Source organism: Urtica dioica, chromosome 11 (assembly GCF_054948205.1).
Source record: "Urtica dioica subsp. dioica isolate 48M chromosome 11, U.dioica_male_clone48M_v1_H2, whole genome shotgun sequence".
Taxonomy (NCBI): domain Eukaryota; kingdom Viridiplantae; phylum Streptophyta; class Magnoliopsida; order Rosales; family Urticaceae; genus Urtica; species Urtica dioica.
In genome coordinates, this window is record NC_142766.1 from 16699959 (window position 1) to 16718896 (window position 18938).

Below are 18938 nucleotides of genomic sequence, written 5' to 3' on the forward strand. Positions count from 1 at the left end.
TCTCAAACGAGTCGCATCGGAGCGATCGTTCGTGTCCGATGCGAGCTCGATCCACCAACACTTACACAGTAACGTCAGTCTTGGTGAAGCCGTTCTAGATTAGCGCACTGCGTAATTAATGATATCTTTGATAAAATATTTTGTTGAGATTTGTTAGAGGTTAAAGGCTACGTATAACAATTTTGAAATTGTCTGTTATTTTATATCGTTATTGCCTATTATTTAATATAATTATATTCATTATTTCCATTTGATTAAGTAAAAGGGTAAATTAGTCTATTAATTATTGACACCTAAGCACGTTGGCTATTTCCCTAAAAGTTATGAAACATAGGCTAAAAATAAAATCTATAGTTTCAAACTGGTTATTTTGCTACACAGCCCTATAATTAATGACCAAACTAAGAAAGACAAAAGGATTTTAAAATGTACTACAAAAATAGATGTATACTAACATTTTTTAATATATACTCTATGAAGAAAAAAAAATACATGATTAATCAAATTAAATGTATTATAACATATTTTGGAACATTAAATAATAGGCATTCCAAATTGGCACGTGGATTTTATAAAAACACAAAGAATTAATTATTTTTTTTATATTATAAAAAGTCTATTTAGATTCAAAATATACACTGATAAGTTCTTAACATTACTTGAAAACTTCAAGCCACTAAGTACTAATATTAATTCCTTTTACTAGCTAAACTGTTGAATGCATAAATTGATTAGAAAAGTTGAATTTAATTATATTTTAAAATATATTGAGTTTAGAACTTTTAAAATTTGAAAATTTTAATATCAGAAGGATTGAAACTCATATTTTAATCAATTTATAAAATAATCATACTTAAAATTAAGACATACATAGAAAATCTCGTATTTTCTTATTTTCTTAATAAACAATATGAAGCTTTAAATAATTGAACCAATGAAGAAAGTAAATATAATTTAAATTTGGAGTCGATTATAAGTTATTAGTGATAGGAATATAATAAAAAAATTAATAAGAAAAAACAAATAAGGTACAGCCTCCTACCACCAAACCAATACAATCTACGCGGTCCAATTGCAAACAGTTTATATTTAATAACGTTAATACTTGAACAAAATTAATTTTTAAAGTTTGGATAGGATAAAATAGCCAAACTTTCTAAAATTGAGGCAAAATGACCAAAATTTGACAAAACCTTCAAAATACCCATTATATACACACAAATATGCGCATACGCTACAAAAAGAAACCCTAAAAAAACTCTCAATCATCGTCTCGATCGATCGCCGTCGTCGTCTCAATCGATCGTCATCGTTGTCGTCTTCCTCTCTATTGGAACCTCCGGTGAGTTTTGAAGTCTAGGAATAATCGCTATTGAGTCGTCGTCCTCCTCGGCAGCCAAATCGCCGAGTCCTTTGATGTCAAAAGCCCATCACTTCCTCCTCCTTCAAACTCATGTCTATGGCAGCTCCAACGCGGAATTTTGACGCCGCGGAGTCGAAATCGGTTGTTTCTGGTGTGGCTAGGGTTTGGCCGAGGTTCAAGCCTGGTCGTCCTCGTCCTCGCTGTCCTCGTCGCTCTGGGGATTGTTGAGATCGATCGGACGACGCAGAGTTTGAGGCTTCTCTGGAGCGGCGGCGAAGCAGAGGCGCCAAACGGAAGAAGGACGTCATTGTCTTCTTCTTCTTCTTCTTCTTCTTCTTCTTCTAGTTTATCGAAGAGTGTATTAAATATTTTGAAATTCGATTAAATTTTTTAACATCTTCTTCTTTCCTTTCTTCTTCTGGTTTATCGAATAATGGATTAGAAATCGCAATGGATTAAAATTTTGAAAACTTAGATTAATTATGTTGAAAACAATTACAGATATATTAGTATTTTTACATTATAAGTTGCTAAAATTAATTAACCTATGAAATCTTTACTACTAGTACATATAAAAAAAAATCAATTATAAATGATTTAAAAATCAATTTTTTTTTTACGATTTTTTTCAGTGGGGTCACTGCGGCATGTGACCCCACTGTAAATCCGTGGCCTGATTCCAAATGCTTCCAACGAAACTATTATGTACTCACCAGAAACTATTATGAACTCACCAGAAACTCTTTGGCATGCCTGATAGTTCGAATATCGATGTTTATTATTACAGGTTATAAGCTCCAAGTTTGGGACGAGCCAGGCAAGAAGCTGGAGACGTCTAGCCTATAGACGAGGTGGCGCAGGGTTGTATGTATATTAAATATATTTATTTATTTATTTTAAAAGAAACTCGGTTGTATGTATATTTATTATAACAGGTTATTATTTGCATCAACAATCCACACAACCTAGCTCCTATTAACATATATGTGTCTTTGAGAATCAATAGTCAATCACAAAGCAGAAACTCAGCTTGAAGTTAAGTTATATACTAACTGGACTATTTTGTTTTTGAATTTGAACTTAGGAAGGCTCAAATATTATTTGATACAAACAACAACACAGGCAGTGACCAAAGAAAATTACATGGTCACAGGTTTTACTCAGCTCTATGGATTGAGTCTTCCGAAACTGAGCTCGTTAACAATTTAGGTTGTGCGCTGAACTGATCTATGTTGCCCTCGGGAGAAATGGGAAGATCCCATTTGCATTCCGCGATGGCACAAACGGGATTCGACTTAGCCGCCGCAAGTGACGCATAAAACTGTTCGAATCCGGCGAGCTTCATGAACTTCGACTTCTCGTCCTTTTCTCTATCGTGGAAGCTATGACTATCGTTACACTGTACCTTCCTCCTCTGTATCACATCCTTGACTCTCTGGGATTTGGACAGACCATAAAATACAAGTCACACAATCAGCAGATAGTAGCAAGAGTACCTCCTAGTTTTTCTTTTTCCTTCCCATAAATGAATACAGGCACAAAAGACACCACACAACTCTTCTGCTAGTTCCCGATAGAGAAAATCAATTCGAGCGATGTGACATAGCAAAAACAATTACAATTCCTCCGATCCATGTAATGGCAATTAAAAACGCACCTGACACAGCCTAGGGTCGAAGTTGGGCACGCCAATCTGGCCAACAGCCAGAGACCCGAACAAGTTGCCGAGCAGAGCCGCTTCGTGAACAGGCAATCCATGAACGATCCCGGCCGCGAAGCCGCCGAGAAAACAATCCCCTGCGCCGGTGGGGTCCACCTGGGCCGTCGGAAACGGGCCGGCATGAGCCTCCCCGTCGGTCCAGTACACGCTGCAACCCAGATGGCCGTTCGTCACCACCACGCAGCACAGCTTCCTGACCTCCTCCAAATCCAGCGCCGCCGCGGCCTCCTCGCCGGAAGCCTTCAAGAACGCGATCCTCGGCAGGAGGTGGAAGAACCCGCTCTCCTTCAGCCTCACCAGCCTCACTTCTCCGCCGCCGTCGTCGAAGGCGCGGATCAGAGCCTGAATGTCCACGAACACGGCGGCGCAGGACTCGATCATCCTCTCCAGCGTCTCCGGGAGAATCTCGCCGCCGACTCCCACGGCCATGCCGAACTCGAACTCGAACCCCGCGCCGGCGCCGCGGCCGGGGAGATCCGCCGCGAGGATCGGATCGCAGGCCGCGATCCGGCTCAGAACCCTGTCGGCCTCGGCGTCGGGGTGGAATCGGGCATGGAAGAGCGTGGTGGGAGCGGCGGCGGCGACGAGCGGAGGTTGGGACGCGGCGGCGGAGTAGGCGAAGTCTTGGCCGACCTTGGAGACGAGGGTGAAGGGGAGGGTTAGGGCGTCGAGGACGGCGGAGACGAAGGAGGCCGCGCCGCCTAGGGTTTCGGCTAAGACTTCGCCGTCGCGGAAGAGGACGTCGTGGCAGTAGTTTCCGGCGACGAGGCCGCGGCGGTGGTGGTCCCTCTTGCCTCTGACCATGGCGACGGAGAGGGGTTTCAGAGCATCGAAGAGAGTGAAAGAGAAGAGACAAACACGGATTGGGATTCCTTTCTTTGAAAATGCTGTCTATGTGTCAAAGTTCAGAAGACGCGCGCCAACTTTACAGACCAGAAAGAAACACGAACGCACACCCATTTTATTTAGAATTTTTAATTTTTTTTTTATTGGCCTGCGAGAGAGGGAGGAATAAAAAAGGGTACTTATTTGATTAAATAAATAAAAGAGGTGGGTCTTTATGGTTTAGCATTGTAGGTCATGTTGAAACTTGAAAGCATTATCAGAGAGGGATTATGGTTAAATATCACAATCCAGGTTTGGATTTTCAGCTATTCAAATTTCAAAGTGAAACAGCCATTGAAGTTAAAACAAACTTTTTAATAAATGCGTTGAGTTGAATTTCTCAACAGCTTTGAAGTACATAACCATTCCATTCCATCCAGATATCAGTAAACGACTTTTGATGAACAACTCGTGTTTGATATATTTATTATCTACCAACCGTTATATGCGCTAAAGACGATTCCATTTCACTTTCGTGCTTTTTAAGGATAACTTTCACAAGTCCCGGTAGCGCTTTAAAATGGAATGTGATTCTAAATCCTTCTAAACTCATTTTCATAACTTATCATTCTCATTGTGTACAGAAATGAGATTCCAACGCACAATCAATTGCTTGGTATGAAATACCTTTCACACCTAGATTGCTCATGTTACATAATCAAACAATCTACCACAGAGTTACAACGGAACAAATTATTACAAGCGATCAGCACGAACCCACGGAGTTAAATACGATAGGAGGGACAAAAGAAGAAGTTGAGTTCAAAGCTTTCTCACAAACTTATTAAATAGTATCATTATATACTGTTAGGCGGTTCAAACTTGTCAATCGGAGCGGATTCCACCCATGAAGGTCCTTGGATCGGGACAGTTACCCGAAAATTGGGCTTGCGAGAAGTCAAAACCGGGGTTCTGCAAGTTAAAAAAAATTACAACAATTTAGAAAACCAGTTCTCGGGGCCATAAAATGTAGCAGGTTTCAATACGAACGATAACATCACAACACGTAAAGCCAAACCTCTCCTGAGACCATAGGCTACTCAACAAAAAACGGTAAAAGTGTTCTAGCCACTTAACAAAGCTTGGGAGCAAAAAGTGCAAAAAAAAAAAAAAAAAATCAACTTTGCAACTTGATTTCTTTTTATTTATTTACAAACATTGATCTGACCAATCGTTTTAAGCGATTCATGACAAAGATTCAAATAGGAGAGCGATTTATGGTGAAGCAAAAAAGTCCTCACTCACATAACAACATTCCTCCTTTAGTTATTAACACAAATAACAAAAACTCTGTCATGGTCATCCATGTACATTCAATGTATTCCAAGGAGTACCGACAAAGAGTTACATATTTTTTGCTAATATGCTTATGGTTATCATCGAATCAAGAGATAAATCAGATATCAAAGATATATCACGCCATCATTGAATGACAAAGAAGTCCATATGTATAGCATTAGTTCATGACCATGGTTTTTTTTTTCTTCCTATAAAGGTCTATATGAGATCTTAACAACACGGGTTAGGAATAGTAAATGTGTCAAGGGCAGGGGTTCAGAGTAGAAGAATGTTAAAATGTTTCTGACCAATATCGATTAGCTTTGTATGCAGAGATGGCTATATTTTTTGGTAGAGTTAGTAAGACTATAAGAGGATGGAATGAAGGGAACATGTGATGATTACACGTGACCTTCATCAGATTTTTTTTTTTAAGACTGAAATTGCAGAGCTTGGCTTTAGTGGGAGAGTCCGGGCCACTCGAAATCTCCGATGTATCGTTCATGTAGTTCGAATCTCCCGTTAACAGTTTTCTTCAATCGAGAGCTTAGCTCAGTTTTTTTTTTTTTTTTAATCCTTATTTCAATTCCTATAGACTACAGACTTGCTTATCTTCCACTTTACTGTTTTCTTACTGTTTGGCTACTCGTGCGTACCATTATCCTTAACCTTGTTCATATCTAGCGATTGACTGTGTTACAAAACTTTCATTGTTCGAACCAAGGATTGAAATGCCGACGGCCGATTTCGTGCCGATGACCTCAAAAAACGGAAATTGCGATGGTCGATGCGAATTACGACGGAAAAAATGTGGAAATTTGCTTAAAAAAATGCCGATGGAAATTGCGGTGCCGACGGAAATTTCGATAAAACACGGAAATGCCGACGAAAATAATGTTGCATAATTCTTAATATAACAAATAAATTAGTTTCAAACACACATATAATAAGTTTAAACTCCAAATTCAAGTTTCCAACACACGTAATAATTTCACACATCATAAAAAAAACATAACAAAAAGTCCAAAACAGTTAAAAAACAAAGATAAGTTCAAAACACATATTAAGTTCAACATAGATAAAAAGACTCAATAGGAGTGGCGGTGGGGTTGATAGTAATCCCCGGTTCGTGCTTTGAAATCACAGTAGTCAGCTCATTAAAATAAATTCGGATTCTATCAAAATAACAATAAATTCTAACTTTGAAATTTAAATCTCAAACATGAAATAAATTCGGATTCTATAAAAAACAACAATAAATTCTAACTTTGAAATCTAATATCAAATAAATTTGGATTCTATTGAAAAAAAATTGAGAAAAACATATGTGAACCACACGACATAAATATACATCTTTCGTTCAGCAAGATTTTTCCAAAAAAATAAAACGATTCGATTTCATCAAACTCAAACTGTCAGCACAAAACAGTGGGAACAACACGGGAATTTGGGAGACATTGCCAAGAAATGACGGAAATATTGTTGATTTTGCACAAAATGCGTGAAAATAATGTGGGCACGATCGAAATTCCGGGGAATGTCGACGAAATAAAGTGGCGAAACGACATAATGTCATTTTTGTGCCGGAGTCCCAAAAATAACGAAATTTCCACGCAATTTCCCCGAAATACCCCGAAATTTTAAACATTGGTTCAAACTTTGAACTTCAAAGTCACACAATGGGATCTTGATAAGTAATTTTTTAACACAATGAAAAATTAGATCTTATTCCAAAAATATGTTGCACCAACCAAGGAAAACTGTTTTGTTTTGACTCAGACCGCCATATTTGCATCCATATCCATTATATCAACTGAATTACTAGCTTCCATATTATTTTGCAGCGCTACGGACTAAAGCCCCTTGAAATTTTAACACCCCCACAAGAAGCGAAAACACCAGAAATAGCAATACACAGCACGGAAAAAGACGATAAAGAATCACTGACCTCTTCTTGAAATCTCTCGAGCATGAGGCGTTTCTGCTCGAGATCGCTGGAGTAAGGATCGAGCTGAGCTTGGCCCAATATCGGAGAACCCCACGTCTCTCCTTTCTCCCTCTTCTGCAGTGTGATGTGCATAATATCATCCTCTACACGTGACACACCCAACCAAAACTCAACAATCAGTGTGTCAAATACCTAAAAAAAACATGAAATTATAAGTCCTTCGACAATACCAATGGTCCAAAAAGAAGAGTCCGTCTTCGCTGGGAGGGTAAGGTCATGCTGTGCAATACCAAATATAATTAGAGGAAAAATATATACATATATAAAATTTATAAAACTAGCCAACAGAAATTCAAAGGGAAAAAAAAGCTTGGCTGACATTGAGAAACGGAGGGTTTCCTTTGATTCCGAGCTCGATGTGTTTGGACTGAATTTTGCAGTAGAATTGTTTGGGGTGAACGTCTGGTGGGATGCTTATGTACATGTTGACTTCCTCTAGGGTTTGGTCCCACTCGAAAATCTTCTGACCTGAAACCGATCATCCCAAATGAAAAATGAAAAATGAAAACCAGCTTGGGAATCAGAATTTGATTGCCAATTAGAATCAAGAGACTGAGAACCTACCATTGTGCAGGAAGATGTGTCGTTTTTCTGGAGCCAATTTCTCTGCCATTTTGTTCGATCAGACCGCCGCTTTTTTTTTTTTTTTTTTTTTTCGTTTAATTCGTTCGTTGGTATGAGAGGAACTGGAAAATGAGAAAAATATCTCTGGTTTTTTTTTTTTTAAACAAGAAAATATCTTTGTTAATAATTTCAATTTGCTTAATATATCACTGTCAATTAAAATTATGACTAAATTATTCAAATATTAAGAAAATATTATTTATATATCTCGTATGTATTTTATCTTAATTTAAAATATTATCTTAATTATTAGATAATTAAGTTAGAATTTTAATGTAAGAATTCTTGAAGAATTTGTTATAACTAATACATCCCCTCATTTGGAGAGGAAGATGCTAAGGATATTCTTAGCATCCCGAGTGGCGGTGAGGGGGTCCCCGATAGACGATGGTGGCATTACACAGAGGATGGAAAGTACACGGTCAAGAGTGGGTATCGGGTGGCGATGACCTCTATCTCTGACGCCAGCTCCTCAGATCAGTCCTGGTTGGAGGTATGGTGGAAAAAGCTCTGGAAACTGAAGGTCCCCCCTAAAGTGAAGCTCTTTGTCTGGAGAGTTTGTAAGGGACGGATCCCGACCCTCACCACGCTGGTCAAGAGGAGTATCATCACTGACGACTGCTGCCCTATCTGCTCGGGAAAGGCTGAGACTGATTATCATGCTCTCTGGGGCTGTAAGTGGAGCAGGAATGTCTGGAAGGAGGCTGGCTTTGGTGGGCTCCTTCCGACCCACGGAGAGGATGAGGCCTTTGATATCATTCTCAGAGCGGCGGAGGTTCTTGAGGTTAGTGATTTTGAATTTTATAGCACTATCATTTGGGAATTGTGGAATCACAGGAACAATGTCGTCTCTGGGAAGAAAGCGTGGAATCAGTCTGACCTTGTTCAGTGGACGGTGAGCTTTCTTGAAGAGTATAGAGGCGCGATCAAGGATAGCGCGCGGGAAAAGAACGAGAGATCGACTAAGCCTAGGTGGACTCCTCCGGCGCAAGGTACAATCTCGGTCACTATGGATGCTGCACTAGCTCGGGACCAGGGCGGGTTCGGTGTGGGCTGCATTGCTCGGGACCACACTGGCAGGGTGATTGCCTCGCAAACGCTTTCCCAAGCAAGGGGATTCTCCCCCCAGCTTTCGGAGGCGTTTACGATTCTCCAAGGCATACATCTGGCTAGTAGCATCGGCGGGACGAGAGTGGAGCTTCATTCGGATTGCACAGAGGTGGTGAAGGCGGTGGCGAGGGGAAGATTCCCACGACTGAGCTCGGCACGATCCTACATCATATCAAGAGAGAGGTAAGTAATCTGGTTGATTTTCAAATTCTGTTTATTCCTCGTCTCTGTAACATTGCGGCTCACAACTTAGCCCGTTTTGCTGTTGCTCATAATTCTAACTCGAGATGGATGAGGCTTGTCCCTCCATGCTCGGAGGAGGCTATTAGGGCCGATGATAGAAAGATTCAATCCCGTGCGTCAGGTTAGGACCTTTTTGGGTGTTTTGATTCTTTTCGTGTCTGCGTGGTTTTTGTTTTTGGCTTTTTCCATATCTTGTAATCACGGTTTTCCTCCGTCATACGTGATGGCTTTTTATGCTATTTTTGTGGTTCCACCCACGTTTCAAAAAAAAAAAAAAAAAATCATCCCCTCATTTTTAATATTTTAGCCAAATTTTAATTTTATTAAAAAAAATTATTGTTAGGTCAGATTTTCGCAAGGTAAAAATGACACTTCGAGCGCAAAAAATGACACATTAAGCCAGTACATAAGGTCCAAGCCCACAAGCAAACTCACGCGCCAAGCTCCGAGTCAACACTCATAAAATGTATTTCAAAAGAGACTCTCAGAGAATGTTTTCAATCTGGACTTCTTGAAAAATCTTCAAGACGAAGCCACAAAAATGACCACCCGGTCGGCCAAAGAAAATGACCACCCAGTCGGCCAAAGAATATGGCCACCCGGATGGCCAAAGAAAATGACCACCCGACCATCTTCACTTGATCAAAACCACCCGATCGTCTTCACTCGGTTAAGATCACCTGGTCGTCTTCACTCGGTCATCTTCACTCGGCCAAGACCACCTGGTCATCTTCACTCGGCCAAGACCACCCGGCCATCTCCACCAAACCAAGTACTTCTCACCAAACCCCTTGGCTCCTATAAATACCTCACTCATTCACAACATAAAGGAAGTTTCTCTCAACTTGTAAAACTCTACAAAAATCACATTACCGCTTTCTCTCCCTAGAAAACATAGAGACAAGTACAAATCGTTTACCAAAAACACAACACAACACGACTATTGTTGAGCGTCGGAGAACTCATCGAGAGAAAACCCTTCGCGTCCATCTAAATTCGCGTTTTCTTGTGGTTAGATGAAAGTACAAGGATTCGAAGACCCGACGAAGAACGTGGAAGATCCGAAGACCCGGAGACTCGAAGATCCGATGACCCGGACACTAGAAGATCCGAAGAATACGATGAACACGAACACGAGAGAAACACGAAGAACATTGAAGATTCAAAGGGTTGAAGACTCAAAGAAGCAAAGACTCAAGAACTCAACGAAGAACACGAAATATCCCAAGATCCGGAAACTCAAGGACTTGGAAAACCGAAGATCCAAATAACACAAACACGACGAGAAGAAGAACTTCACCAAACTCAACCTACGTGCGGTCATAGGATCTGACCTAGATCGAACCACGTACGTTCTTAGTGCTAATCCAAAAACGCGATTAACAATTGTTATGACATGATTCCTAGGATTAAAGTTAAGCTAATTTCTTTATTCGAGTGAGAGCTTGTAAATGTAAGAGTAATCTATAGGATAATTGGTTTATTTCTCATATCCACATAACCAAAACAAGTAAACCGAAAAAAAAAACCGCAAAATACTTTTCATATCAAAGAGAAACTTCATAGCAAAAAGAAAAATCGCAATAGTAGAGAATGAAATTATCAGACGGTCCAAATGCAAAATTAGCAACAATCTTCATTCGGTTATTCATCAATTAACAGCCCCCAAGTTCGCCTTAAAAAAAATCTTATTGGTGGTTGGAAAAGGAACAAACAAAGATTAGTCAAAAGAAACAAAGAATCACAAACAATGAGAGAAACTAACCCACCATTAGTAAGATTGTTGGTAGTACTTTGGTTGGCAGACTCGGAGAACTTGTCGCTAAACAATCTCTTCTACGCCGTCGAGCTTCAGGTACGTGGAAAATCAATCACTGTTTTGTCATTTTCAAAAGAGTTGTGTATTTTATTTCTTTTGTCTAATGGCTCAAGTGTTGTCGCATTTTTATTGGTTGGGTTAACGTAATGGGCATATTGGTCTTTTTCTTTTTTTGGTGCAAAATTGTTAATTGAATTGTTTGAGAAAATATGTGCGACAATTTCGGCTCAAGTAACTCCTAATCCGATTCAAAGCTTCGACGCCTGGAATATATCCTCTGATCAGCTCGATAGAGGAGCTTAGAAAAACTGCCCTAAAAGTAAACAGCGAGATAGAAAGAGGTATAGCTGATACCAAATATTAAAATACCGATATCGGTACCAAAAATATTACGACGGATATATTGATAGATATCAAAAAATAATTTTAATACCGACTACCGATGATACCAATAATATATCGACTACTCGACAAAAATTCTATAACAAATATAATTTTAAAAAAATAAAAAATATACAGGAATATATAAAACTTGATTTTTATTTTACATATAAATATATACATATAAATAGGTATAGTCATATAAATATATGTATGTATTATAAAATATAAATAAAGATATATTGATAATACTAAGTATAATCAATAAGTAAAAGATATAAAGAATAAGAAATAATAAGTATATAAAATAAAGGAAAAAATAAAATAAAAAAGCAAATAATGAACTGTTTATTTTTTCTATTAAAAAAAATTCAAATTCGGATGATATTTTGTCGATATATGTCGATATTTTGGATTTTTTAACTACTAAAAGATATCGATATTTTTTCGATATATCATCGATATTTTAACGATATTTATAAAACGATAATGATTATAGCTGATATTTATCGAGACTCTTCAAAAAATGATATATTATTTTGAACCTTGGCTAATACCAATGATTGAAATACCATTACCGATGTCGCACCGGAGCTCAGATTTTACCGGTATCCCAAGAGATACCAATGGTTTACTAATGTATCTAGTGGGGGTAAGAGTAAATTGTATCAATGAAATTTCCGTTACCGACATGATAAACCGACAAATATCGGATTTACCGGGGATATCCAGTGAACAAACAAATACAAACATATATATATATATATATATATATATATATATATATATATTACTAATAATATTAGGATAAACTAAAAAATATTAAACACTTAATTACATTTTTCATTCATTAATATTTGTTAGTGTTAAATGTTGGACTATGGAAATGATACTTCCAGCTGTGATCGGAACGACCATGAGAGGTGGTTGTGGAGAGTACTCGTTATAAGCGGAAGATCTTTCATACTATGGGCACGAGTACTCCATAAGAGGGTTTGATTGACCATAAAATTAAAAAAAAAAATGGCCCAATTTTTTCAAAATTAAAAAAAATTGACATTTTCAGGATTTCGGTAACATAACCAATTTCTGCTAGTAACCGACGGTTTTCTCGATATCTATCGGTTTTGTTCATACCGTTACCGGAAAGTGCCAAAAACCGGTATACCGACCGGTTTTCTCCCGGTTTCCCCAGTATTACCCTGGCTGGCTAATACTAACATTGTCAAAGTAAAGTACTCATACATACAAAATCAAGGCAGTAAAAGAAACCAGACATTGGAAATGATTTTGTAAGAAAGATGCTCCAAAGTTCAGAGAGCTAAACGATAGACTGAGCAAGCATTTTAAGACCGAGATGGGCACTCAGGAAGGTCGTGGTATAAACATCAGGTATAATTAGAGATTCAATTACAAAACAACCATTCTTTTAACTAAACATAGACAATGGTAATTTTTTCAATCATTCATTGTGCAGATCTATGGCCGTGTACAATTACTATGGATCAAAATCCCTAAGCATTGAAAAAAAAAAAAAAAAAAAAGACTAAAAATTACCATGGGAAATAGTTCAACATGAGATTAGGAGAGTTTCCATGGCTGTTAAACAAGTATCACAAGTCCTCAACGGTCAAATATCATGAACATCCGTCCAAGTCAAGCAACCGGCCTGTTCGGTTTACCACATGTAGCATCAGTTATTTCCTTTACTTTCTAGGGCTGAAGTTTCATTAACAGTTGTAAAGGAAAGTTTTAAAATGAGTTGTCGCAATTAAGAAGAAATTTTAACCAAACGCTAAAGAAATATAACAAAAGTTCAATCTTCATGATGAATTTCATTGACAAAAGTTGGGAGTAACCTAGTTTGGTACCATCTCTAATTTGTAAAAAAATATGTGACATAATAAAGAAAAAGAGGAAAAAAAAAAAGCAGAAAAAAAAAAGCTTGTAGTTGGAAAGAAATGGAAACTTTGTTTTACAAGTTCTGTATCATAAAAAAAGATATATGCTAACACAACAAAATCTGAAAATTGATATAAGTATATATATCATTCGGTAACCATGACCATGGAAATTAGGCATAGAACTTGTCAATCTCTTGTTGGTGAACTAGTCAATCCATGTACATATACACCCATAGGTAAGCCTATAAAACTAGGAAAAAACAATCCAGAAAAATCTTGTCATTACCATTGGTTTGAGAACTTCATAACAACCCACTGAGAGACGAGCTACGATGAGGGCTCTGGTTTTGGCCTTGTGTAGCCAAGCTGAATTAGCTTTTGTATCAACAGTTTCTCGGCCTCTGCCTGAAACATAGTACACGAGAGATAAAACCTTAAACTAAAATATGAATTACATAAACAAGCACGCTATACAAAACAAAAAGTGTAATATATCTATATATATAGAGGAGAGAGAGAGAGAGAGAGCGAAACTAGACCTCGACCAAAGGCGAGTTCTTGGGAATATTGGAAGCGAGAACTACATGGAGACCGGTCTTCAAAACTATGATGATCAAACATTATTATTGGTCAAGTGATTGTCAGCATAAACGAAGATAGTAATAATAGATTTAAGACTACCTATTCGCCGAGCAATGCCCGATCCAGTATTATCAGACCCACCGCCGAGCACACAGCTTAGACTAACTCCATTGCTCTGCATATAAATTACAACAACAAAAATTAAAAATAAAAAGGGTTTTCGTAGAATCAAGTTTTTCGAAAGTGAAATAGCTCACGAGTCGGCTAGGAGAAGCGGCGTACAAATGCCCGAATTTAGCGGAGTTGCAACCAATCCATGCATATATCTAAGTGCCCCAAAGAAAGAAGAAATAATACTGATAATAATAATAATAATAATAACAAAAATATTAACCTTATTTTACTTGCAATACAATGTATGTGACATCATTTTTTTTTTCTTCAAAACCATCGATGATAATCCGACCTGCCTAGGAAGACGGATGATTTGGAAGTGAACGGTGATTTCATTGACAATTTCGCTGAAGGAATCGATACGGACACTCTCGTCGTTGATTTTAGCCGAGCCGAGGGCTTTGTTGAGATCTTCTACATTCACACCGCCGGAAGCCATTGCAAAAGGACACCTAAATTCAAAAGATTGAAAGAAAGTTGACTTATTAAATGCCATTTACTTGAAGTGGCAGAATAGTTTCGCAGTGAAAGGACCTCAATAATATTACCAACTTTATAAGTCTAAAACACACATCACAATCACTTCCATTACCCGTTGGATCAAGTACTAACTAAACCTTTCAATCTAATGAAGTAAGGAAGGTTTAGCTTTTCTTCTCTTCTAATAAAGTAAGAGGTTGATTACTTGATTACGTATCTGTCTTTGAGAGTCTCAGAATCATAAAATTCAGGTCATTATAGTAAATCTTAGACTATGCTCAAGAATATGATCGATGTACATGACTTCTTACTAATATCACCTCTGGCTCTGAAGTGCAATTTATGACTTCTATCATACACACCTCTCTCAAGAACTAGCTGTGGACGATTGAAAATATATATTCTCAAACAATAAATGAAAATAACAGAACCCACAATCCCAGCCCGAAGTTCGCGCAATAAACAGGCTTGACACAGGACACATATATATTAGCTAGTACAAGAACAAGACTGAGAGCCAAACATCTGAATGTAAAGAAGACCTAAAAGAACAAGATCGATTGCTGAAACTTACCTCCGAAAGCGCCGTCGTACGGTTGTTTTCCGATGGGGTAAAAGTGGCGACTAAGGACTGATAGTGACAGAGAGAAATGGAGTCAGCGAAAGAGAGAAACGGAGTGAGAGAGAGAGAGAGAGAGAGTTACCTGTGGTAGATGGACGGCCTGTAGGACGGGCAGCGTGTAATCCGAGCAGTGGGCAACCGAATTTTTTTTGGGTCTCTTTGTTTTGTGAAGAAGTATTCGACGAGAAGAAGAAGAAGAAGAAGAAAAAGAAAGGTTGGGCTAAGGGGGAAAAAAAAAGTAATATAGGGAGACTTATGCAAATACCTTATGTTAAGATACTAATTTTCTATATATCCCAATTTTCAAACAATTAATTGAAGAATTAGGCCACCAAAATTTAGATAATTGTTAAATAGCAAACTTTTTTAAAATTTTAAGTAAATAATCATTATGCTGATGTGACATTATTTGGACATTATTAACATTCTATTTATGTCGATGGTTATTTACAATTATTAACGAATATTTACATGTGCTGATGTCTTTTCGACTTTGTTAATAAAATTTCGTGATTATTTATTTAAAATTTATAAAAAAAATTGACTATATTGCGAAATATGAGTTTTCACATTATTATATGGATAGAGAGCCTATTTTAAAATCTTTCACAATTTACTCTTTATTTTTAATATTTTGGCGATTTTACATTTATTTTAATGAAACTTTAAACTTAAAAAGAAAAGAAGAAGCTAAATGAAATGACGAATAGTAAAAAACTAATAAAATAAAATGGTAAACAGTACAACGTAGAAAGTACTATAAAAAAAAGTGTTTATAGAATTATAAAGTAAATGAAATATTTGATGGATTCTGGTTTTTTTTTTTTAATTATAGGTATATTTCCACTAAAAAAAAGTTGTGCCTTTTTAAACAAGGTTTAAAAATCTAGGCCTCCTTGAAATTTATTTTTTAGTGAAGATGAACAATAACGATATTTAAGCTGCATCTCACTGAAACCCACTTCTCTATTCCTCGTGGTAACTGTTTTTTTTTTAGTCTTAGCTTAATTATAGTTGGCAAACTACTTAAAAAAATCATTTAATTTAGGTGACATTATCTCATATATGTGAGATCTTGTGTAAGAATATGAGCTCGAGCCTCTAAATGAATGGTCATCTCTATTATTTGAAGTTCAAAAAAGATTCTTTGATAATTTATGTTTAAATATTTTATATAATCAATTATATATTATAAATTATGAATGTGAATGTACGAGTGAAAAATAGTAAAAAAAAAAAAAAAAAAAAGAACTCCAGCCGATGAATTCTCTATTGAACATTCTGTGACATGCGACATGTATCGAACTACTTCCATACCTATCAAATATCCCACGTCGTTGACAGAGCCTACTCGAAAAATTTGGGGGCGTTGGACAAGAGGCAAAAACTGAGCTTTTTAGAATATTTATTTTGTATTCATATGATTAAATACATAATAAAATAATATATTTGAGAAAATTCAATACATTATTTGATTAATAAATGATAATTAATATATTTTAAAGGGTGAATATTTTTAATGAGTTTAATTCACCTTGAGTAAAATTAAAATAAAGATCAATTAGATAAATAACCACATTTACAATTTGATATTGCTAAAAAGCCAACGTTTCGTAAATCTTAGGTAAATAGCCACTTTTATATATTTACATACGTAAATCTTAGATAAATAACTACTTTCATTTATTAAGCCACGTCATCTTTATGATTATTTACCTATGATTTATGAAGTGTTGGCTATATAGCAATTCCAAACGCTTTAGTTGACTATTTACCTAATTTTGTTTTAAAATAATGGTCAACTTGATTTAAATACTCATTTAAATGAGTTGAATGTTTTCTAATTTTCTGCTAAAAATACATAAAATCTCTTAATCCATTAATTTAAATTATAATGTCTCATTAATGATATGCCAAACATAGTAAAAAAAAGTAGTTCAAAATGACATTTGTCGGAAGCTATGGTAAAACTTAATGACCAAAATTTCTAATCCTTGAGCTAACTATATTGCAATATTAAATAGCAGTAACTACATCCTAAACCAAAACATTCACTTTGCTTCAATATATAATCAATAGTATTCTTATAATTAAACTAATTACTTAATTATATGATATCGACATGTCGAGGTGATTGTTTTAAACAACAACGAAACTAAGATAGGTCCCTTGATCCTTATGGGAGATTTGTTATGCGCTACAACTCATGATCAAGCCGGATCTAGTTCATCATCCCATAGTCAGTCATCCGAGTCAAAGATCCACTAAATACATATGCTTGTACAGTCCCAGCAACTACGACCCAGGAGTTGCAAGTTACGGTCAGTCCTTGAGACCGAGTCCACAGCCTCAGTCGGTCACGACACAATAGCCTCAGACTATGCCATCAGTTGTGAGGGCTCAGGCTACGCCAACATCTGTATATACATAATTGACTACGCCATCTTCCGTAGAGCACCAACAAGATCGTCCAAGCGACAACGCAAGAGGAAGGAGCGGCGAAAGAGGACGAATAACGGATATGTTTGCCGAGAGATCAAGCCAAAAATAGTAGTCTTCGTATTTAGCGACTAGAATTTTTTTTGTATTTAGCAACTCTTTTTATTGTATTTTTTATGAAATTTTTTTATATAAAATAATTTATATCATATTATGTCATTTTCAAATTTATTTTAGTTTAACATATATATATATATATATATATATATATATATATATATCAATATAGAAGTTAATTAAAAAAAATAAATGAATAAAATAGATACGTCTTGTCGTATCTAAAAATAACCTGTCAAAATTCGAGAAAGAACTTTTGGATGCGACAAGTCGCAACCAAAGGGTTCCCGCGCTTTGGCCGGAACACAAGTCGCATCCAATTCCCATCATATATGTTTTGGTGAAATTGGTATGGATGTGACAAGTCGCATCCAGTAGCTTTATCTATGGGATATCGGATGCAACTTGTATCTCATTCAATGTCGCATCTAATTATGTAAGCATAATTTAAACAATCTTAAATAGTCAAGATCTTAGAATTAGATGATTTTCACAAAACATTAGAGATCTAGAAAACCTACATCGATCCATGACGAGAGCAACGACAGTAGCGGAATCACCGGAGTTGTCTTATCTCTCTTGACCCATTTAGTCTTGATAGTTTTCTTGTGATGACAGATGAAAACTAGGTTATGAGTTGAGAGATGACCAATTCATATGGTTAACTTTATATAGACTCACCATCAGGGTACAATAAGAAATTACCTTTTATTTATTAACCATTTATCTAATTTATTAATAAACTAATATATGGTGTAATCACCTGGTCCATCAAATCTTACGTAATACACTTACATAAGTCTAACAAATTAATCATTGGATACAACTTTTCGGGCTTTGGATGTAATAAAAGTCACATCCAAAGCCCTTACATTGTAGTGGGTATTAAGCATATCTAAAAGGGTTATATATGTATATAGCCACACTGTTATAAGGGTTTTAGTTTTAGCCAACCTTTTGTTAATTTCCTGTTAATAACCACATAAATATATTTACAGCATGTTAAAAGACGTGAATGACCTCAAATAACTCTAGCCAAATTCCCGCTCATTATTTTCATCCCATTAATTCAAATAGAAAACAAGATATTCAGCCATAACTACTCACACAAATTGAGCGAGCATTTAAAACTCCATTAATGCAGATATCTATACTCTCTCTTTAACTCTACACAACCGATAAAAACAAA

The 18938-nt window shown here is 36.5% G+C and overlaps 3 protein-coding genes across 5 annotated transcripts; all 3 read right to left on the reverse strand.

Annotated features, from left to right (window-relative positions):
* Window positions 1–2388: 2388 nt before the first annotated feature.
* On the reverse strand, window positions 2389–4090 carry MIK (pfkB-like carbohydrate kinase family protein). The gene is made up of 2 exons (XM_089630416.1): window positions 3021–4090; window positions 2389–2798 (listed from the first exon to the last, which is right to left on the reverse strand). The coding sequence occupies exons 1-2, from the start codon at window positions 3885–3887 to the stop codon at window positions 2520–2522; spliced, it is 1146 nt and encodes a 381-aa protein (XP_089486542.1). The 5' UTR covers window positions 3888–4090; the 3' UTR covers window positions 2389–2519.
* Window positions 4091–4499: 409 nt separating this feature from the next.
* Window positions 4500–11129, reverse strand: LOC149381748 (HSP20-like chaperones superfamily protein). Of its 3 annotated transcripts, none has more exons than XM_089630420.1 (6): window positions 11001–11129; window positions 7819–7940; window positions 7574–7722; window positions 7425–7473; window positions 7195–7337; window positions 4500–4880 (listed from the first exon to the last, which is right to left on the reverse strand). In XM_089630420.1, exons 2-6 carry the CDS (start codon window positions 7865–7867, stop codon window positions 4794–4796), a joined length of 477 nt encoding a protein of 158 aa, XP_089486546.1. In that variant the 5' UTR covers window positions 7868–7940; window positions 11001–11129; the 3' UTR covers window positions 4500–4793. The 3 variants fall into 3 exon arrangements, with proteins under 3 accessions (XP_089486546.1, XP_089486545.1, XP_089486543.1); XM_089630419.1 differs by having other exon boundaries at window positions 7819–7962; window positions 11001–11110; XM_089630417.1 differs by lacking the exon at window positions 11001–11129 and having other exon boundaries at window positions 7819–7998.
* A 1646-nt stretch (window positions 11130–12775) lies between these two features.
* Window positions 12776–15425, reverse strand: LOC149381749 (proteasome assembly chaperone). Its single transcript, XM_089600883.1, has 8 exons — window positions 15276–15425; window positions 15146–15202; window positions 14384–14543; window positions 14175–14243; window positions 14017–14092; window positions 13875–13939; window positions 13622–13740; window positions 12776–13100 (listed from the first exon to the last, which is right to left on the reverse strand). Exons 3-7 carry the CDS (start codon window positions 14528–14530, stop codon window positions 13663–13665), a joined length of 435 nt encoding a protein of 144 aa, XP_089457009.1. The 5' UTR covers window positions 14531–14543; window positions 15146–15202; window positions 15276–15425; the 3' UTR covers window positions 12776–13100; window positions 13622–13662.
* Between the last annotated feature and the right edge of the window lie 3513 nt (window positions 15426–18938).

Bases quoted from the DNA above. Each gene is read 5' to 3' on its own strand.
- LOC149381748 (XM_089630420.1), bottom strand. From the start codon at position 7,867: ATGGCAGAGAAATTGGCTCCAGAAAAACGACACATCTTCCTGCACAAT. The intron at 7,474-7,573 runs GTCAGCCAAGCT...GGTATTGCACAG, and splicing joins GAAACCCTCCGTTTCTCAAT to CATGACCTTACCCTCCCAGC. The intron at 7,338-7,424 runs GTATTGTCGAAG...TGTCACGTGTAG, and splicing joins CTCTTCTTTTTGGACCATTG to AGGATGATATTATGCACATC.
- LOC149381749 (XM_089600883.1), bottom strand. From the start codon at position 14,530: ATGGCTTCCGGCGGTGTGAATGTAGAAGATCTCAACAAAGCCCTCGGC. The intron at 14,244-14,383 runs GTCGGATTATCA...TGGGGCACTTAG, and splicing joins TCATCCGTCTTCCTAGGCAG to ATATATGCATGGATTGGTTG. The intron at 13,741-13,874 runs GTCTAGTTTCGC...ACTATGTTTCAG, and splicing joins AGAACTCGCCTTTGGTCGAG to GCAGAGGCCGAGAAACTGTT.
- MIK (XM_089630416.1), bottom strand. From the start codon at position 3,887: ATGGTCAGAGGCAAGAGGGACCACCACCGCCGCGGCCTCGTCGCCGGA. The intron at 2,799-3,020 runs GTGCGTTTTTAA...TCCAAATCCCAG, and splicing joins TCGACCCTAGGCTGTGTCAG to AGAGTCAAGGATGTGATACA.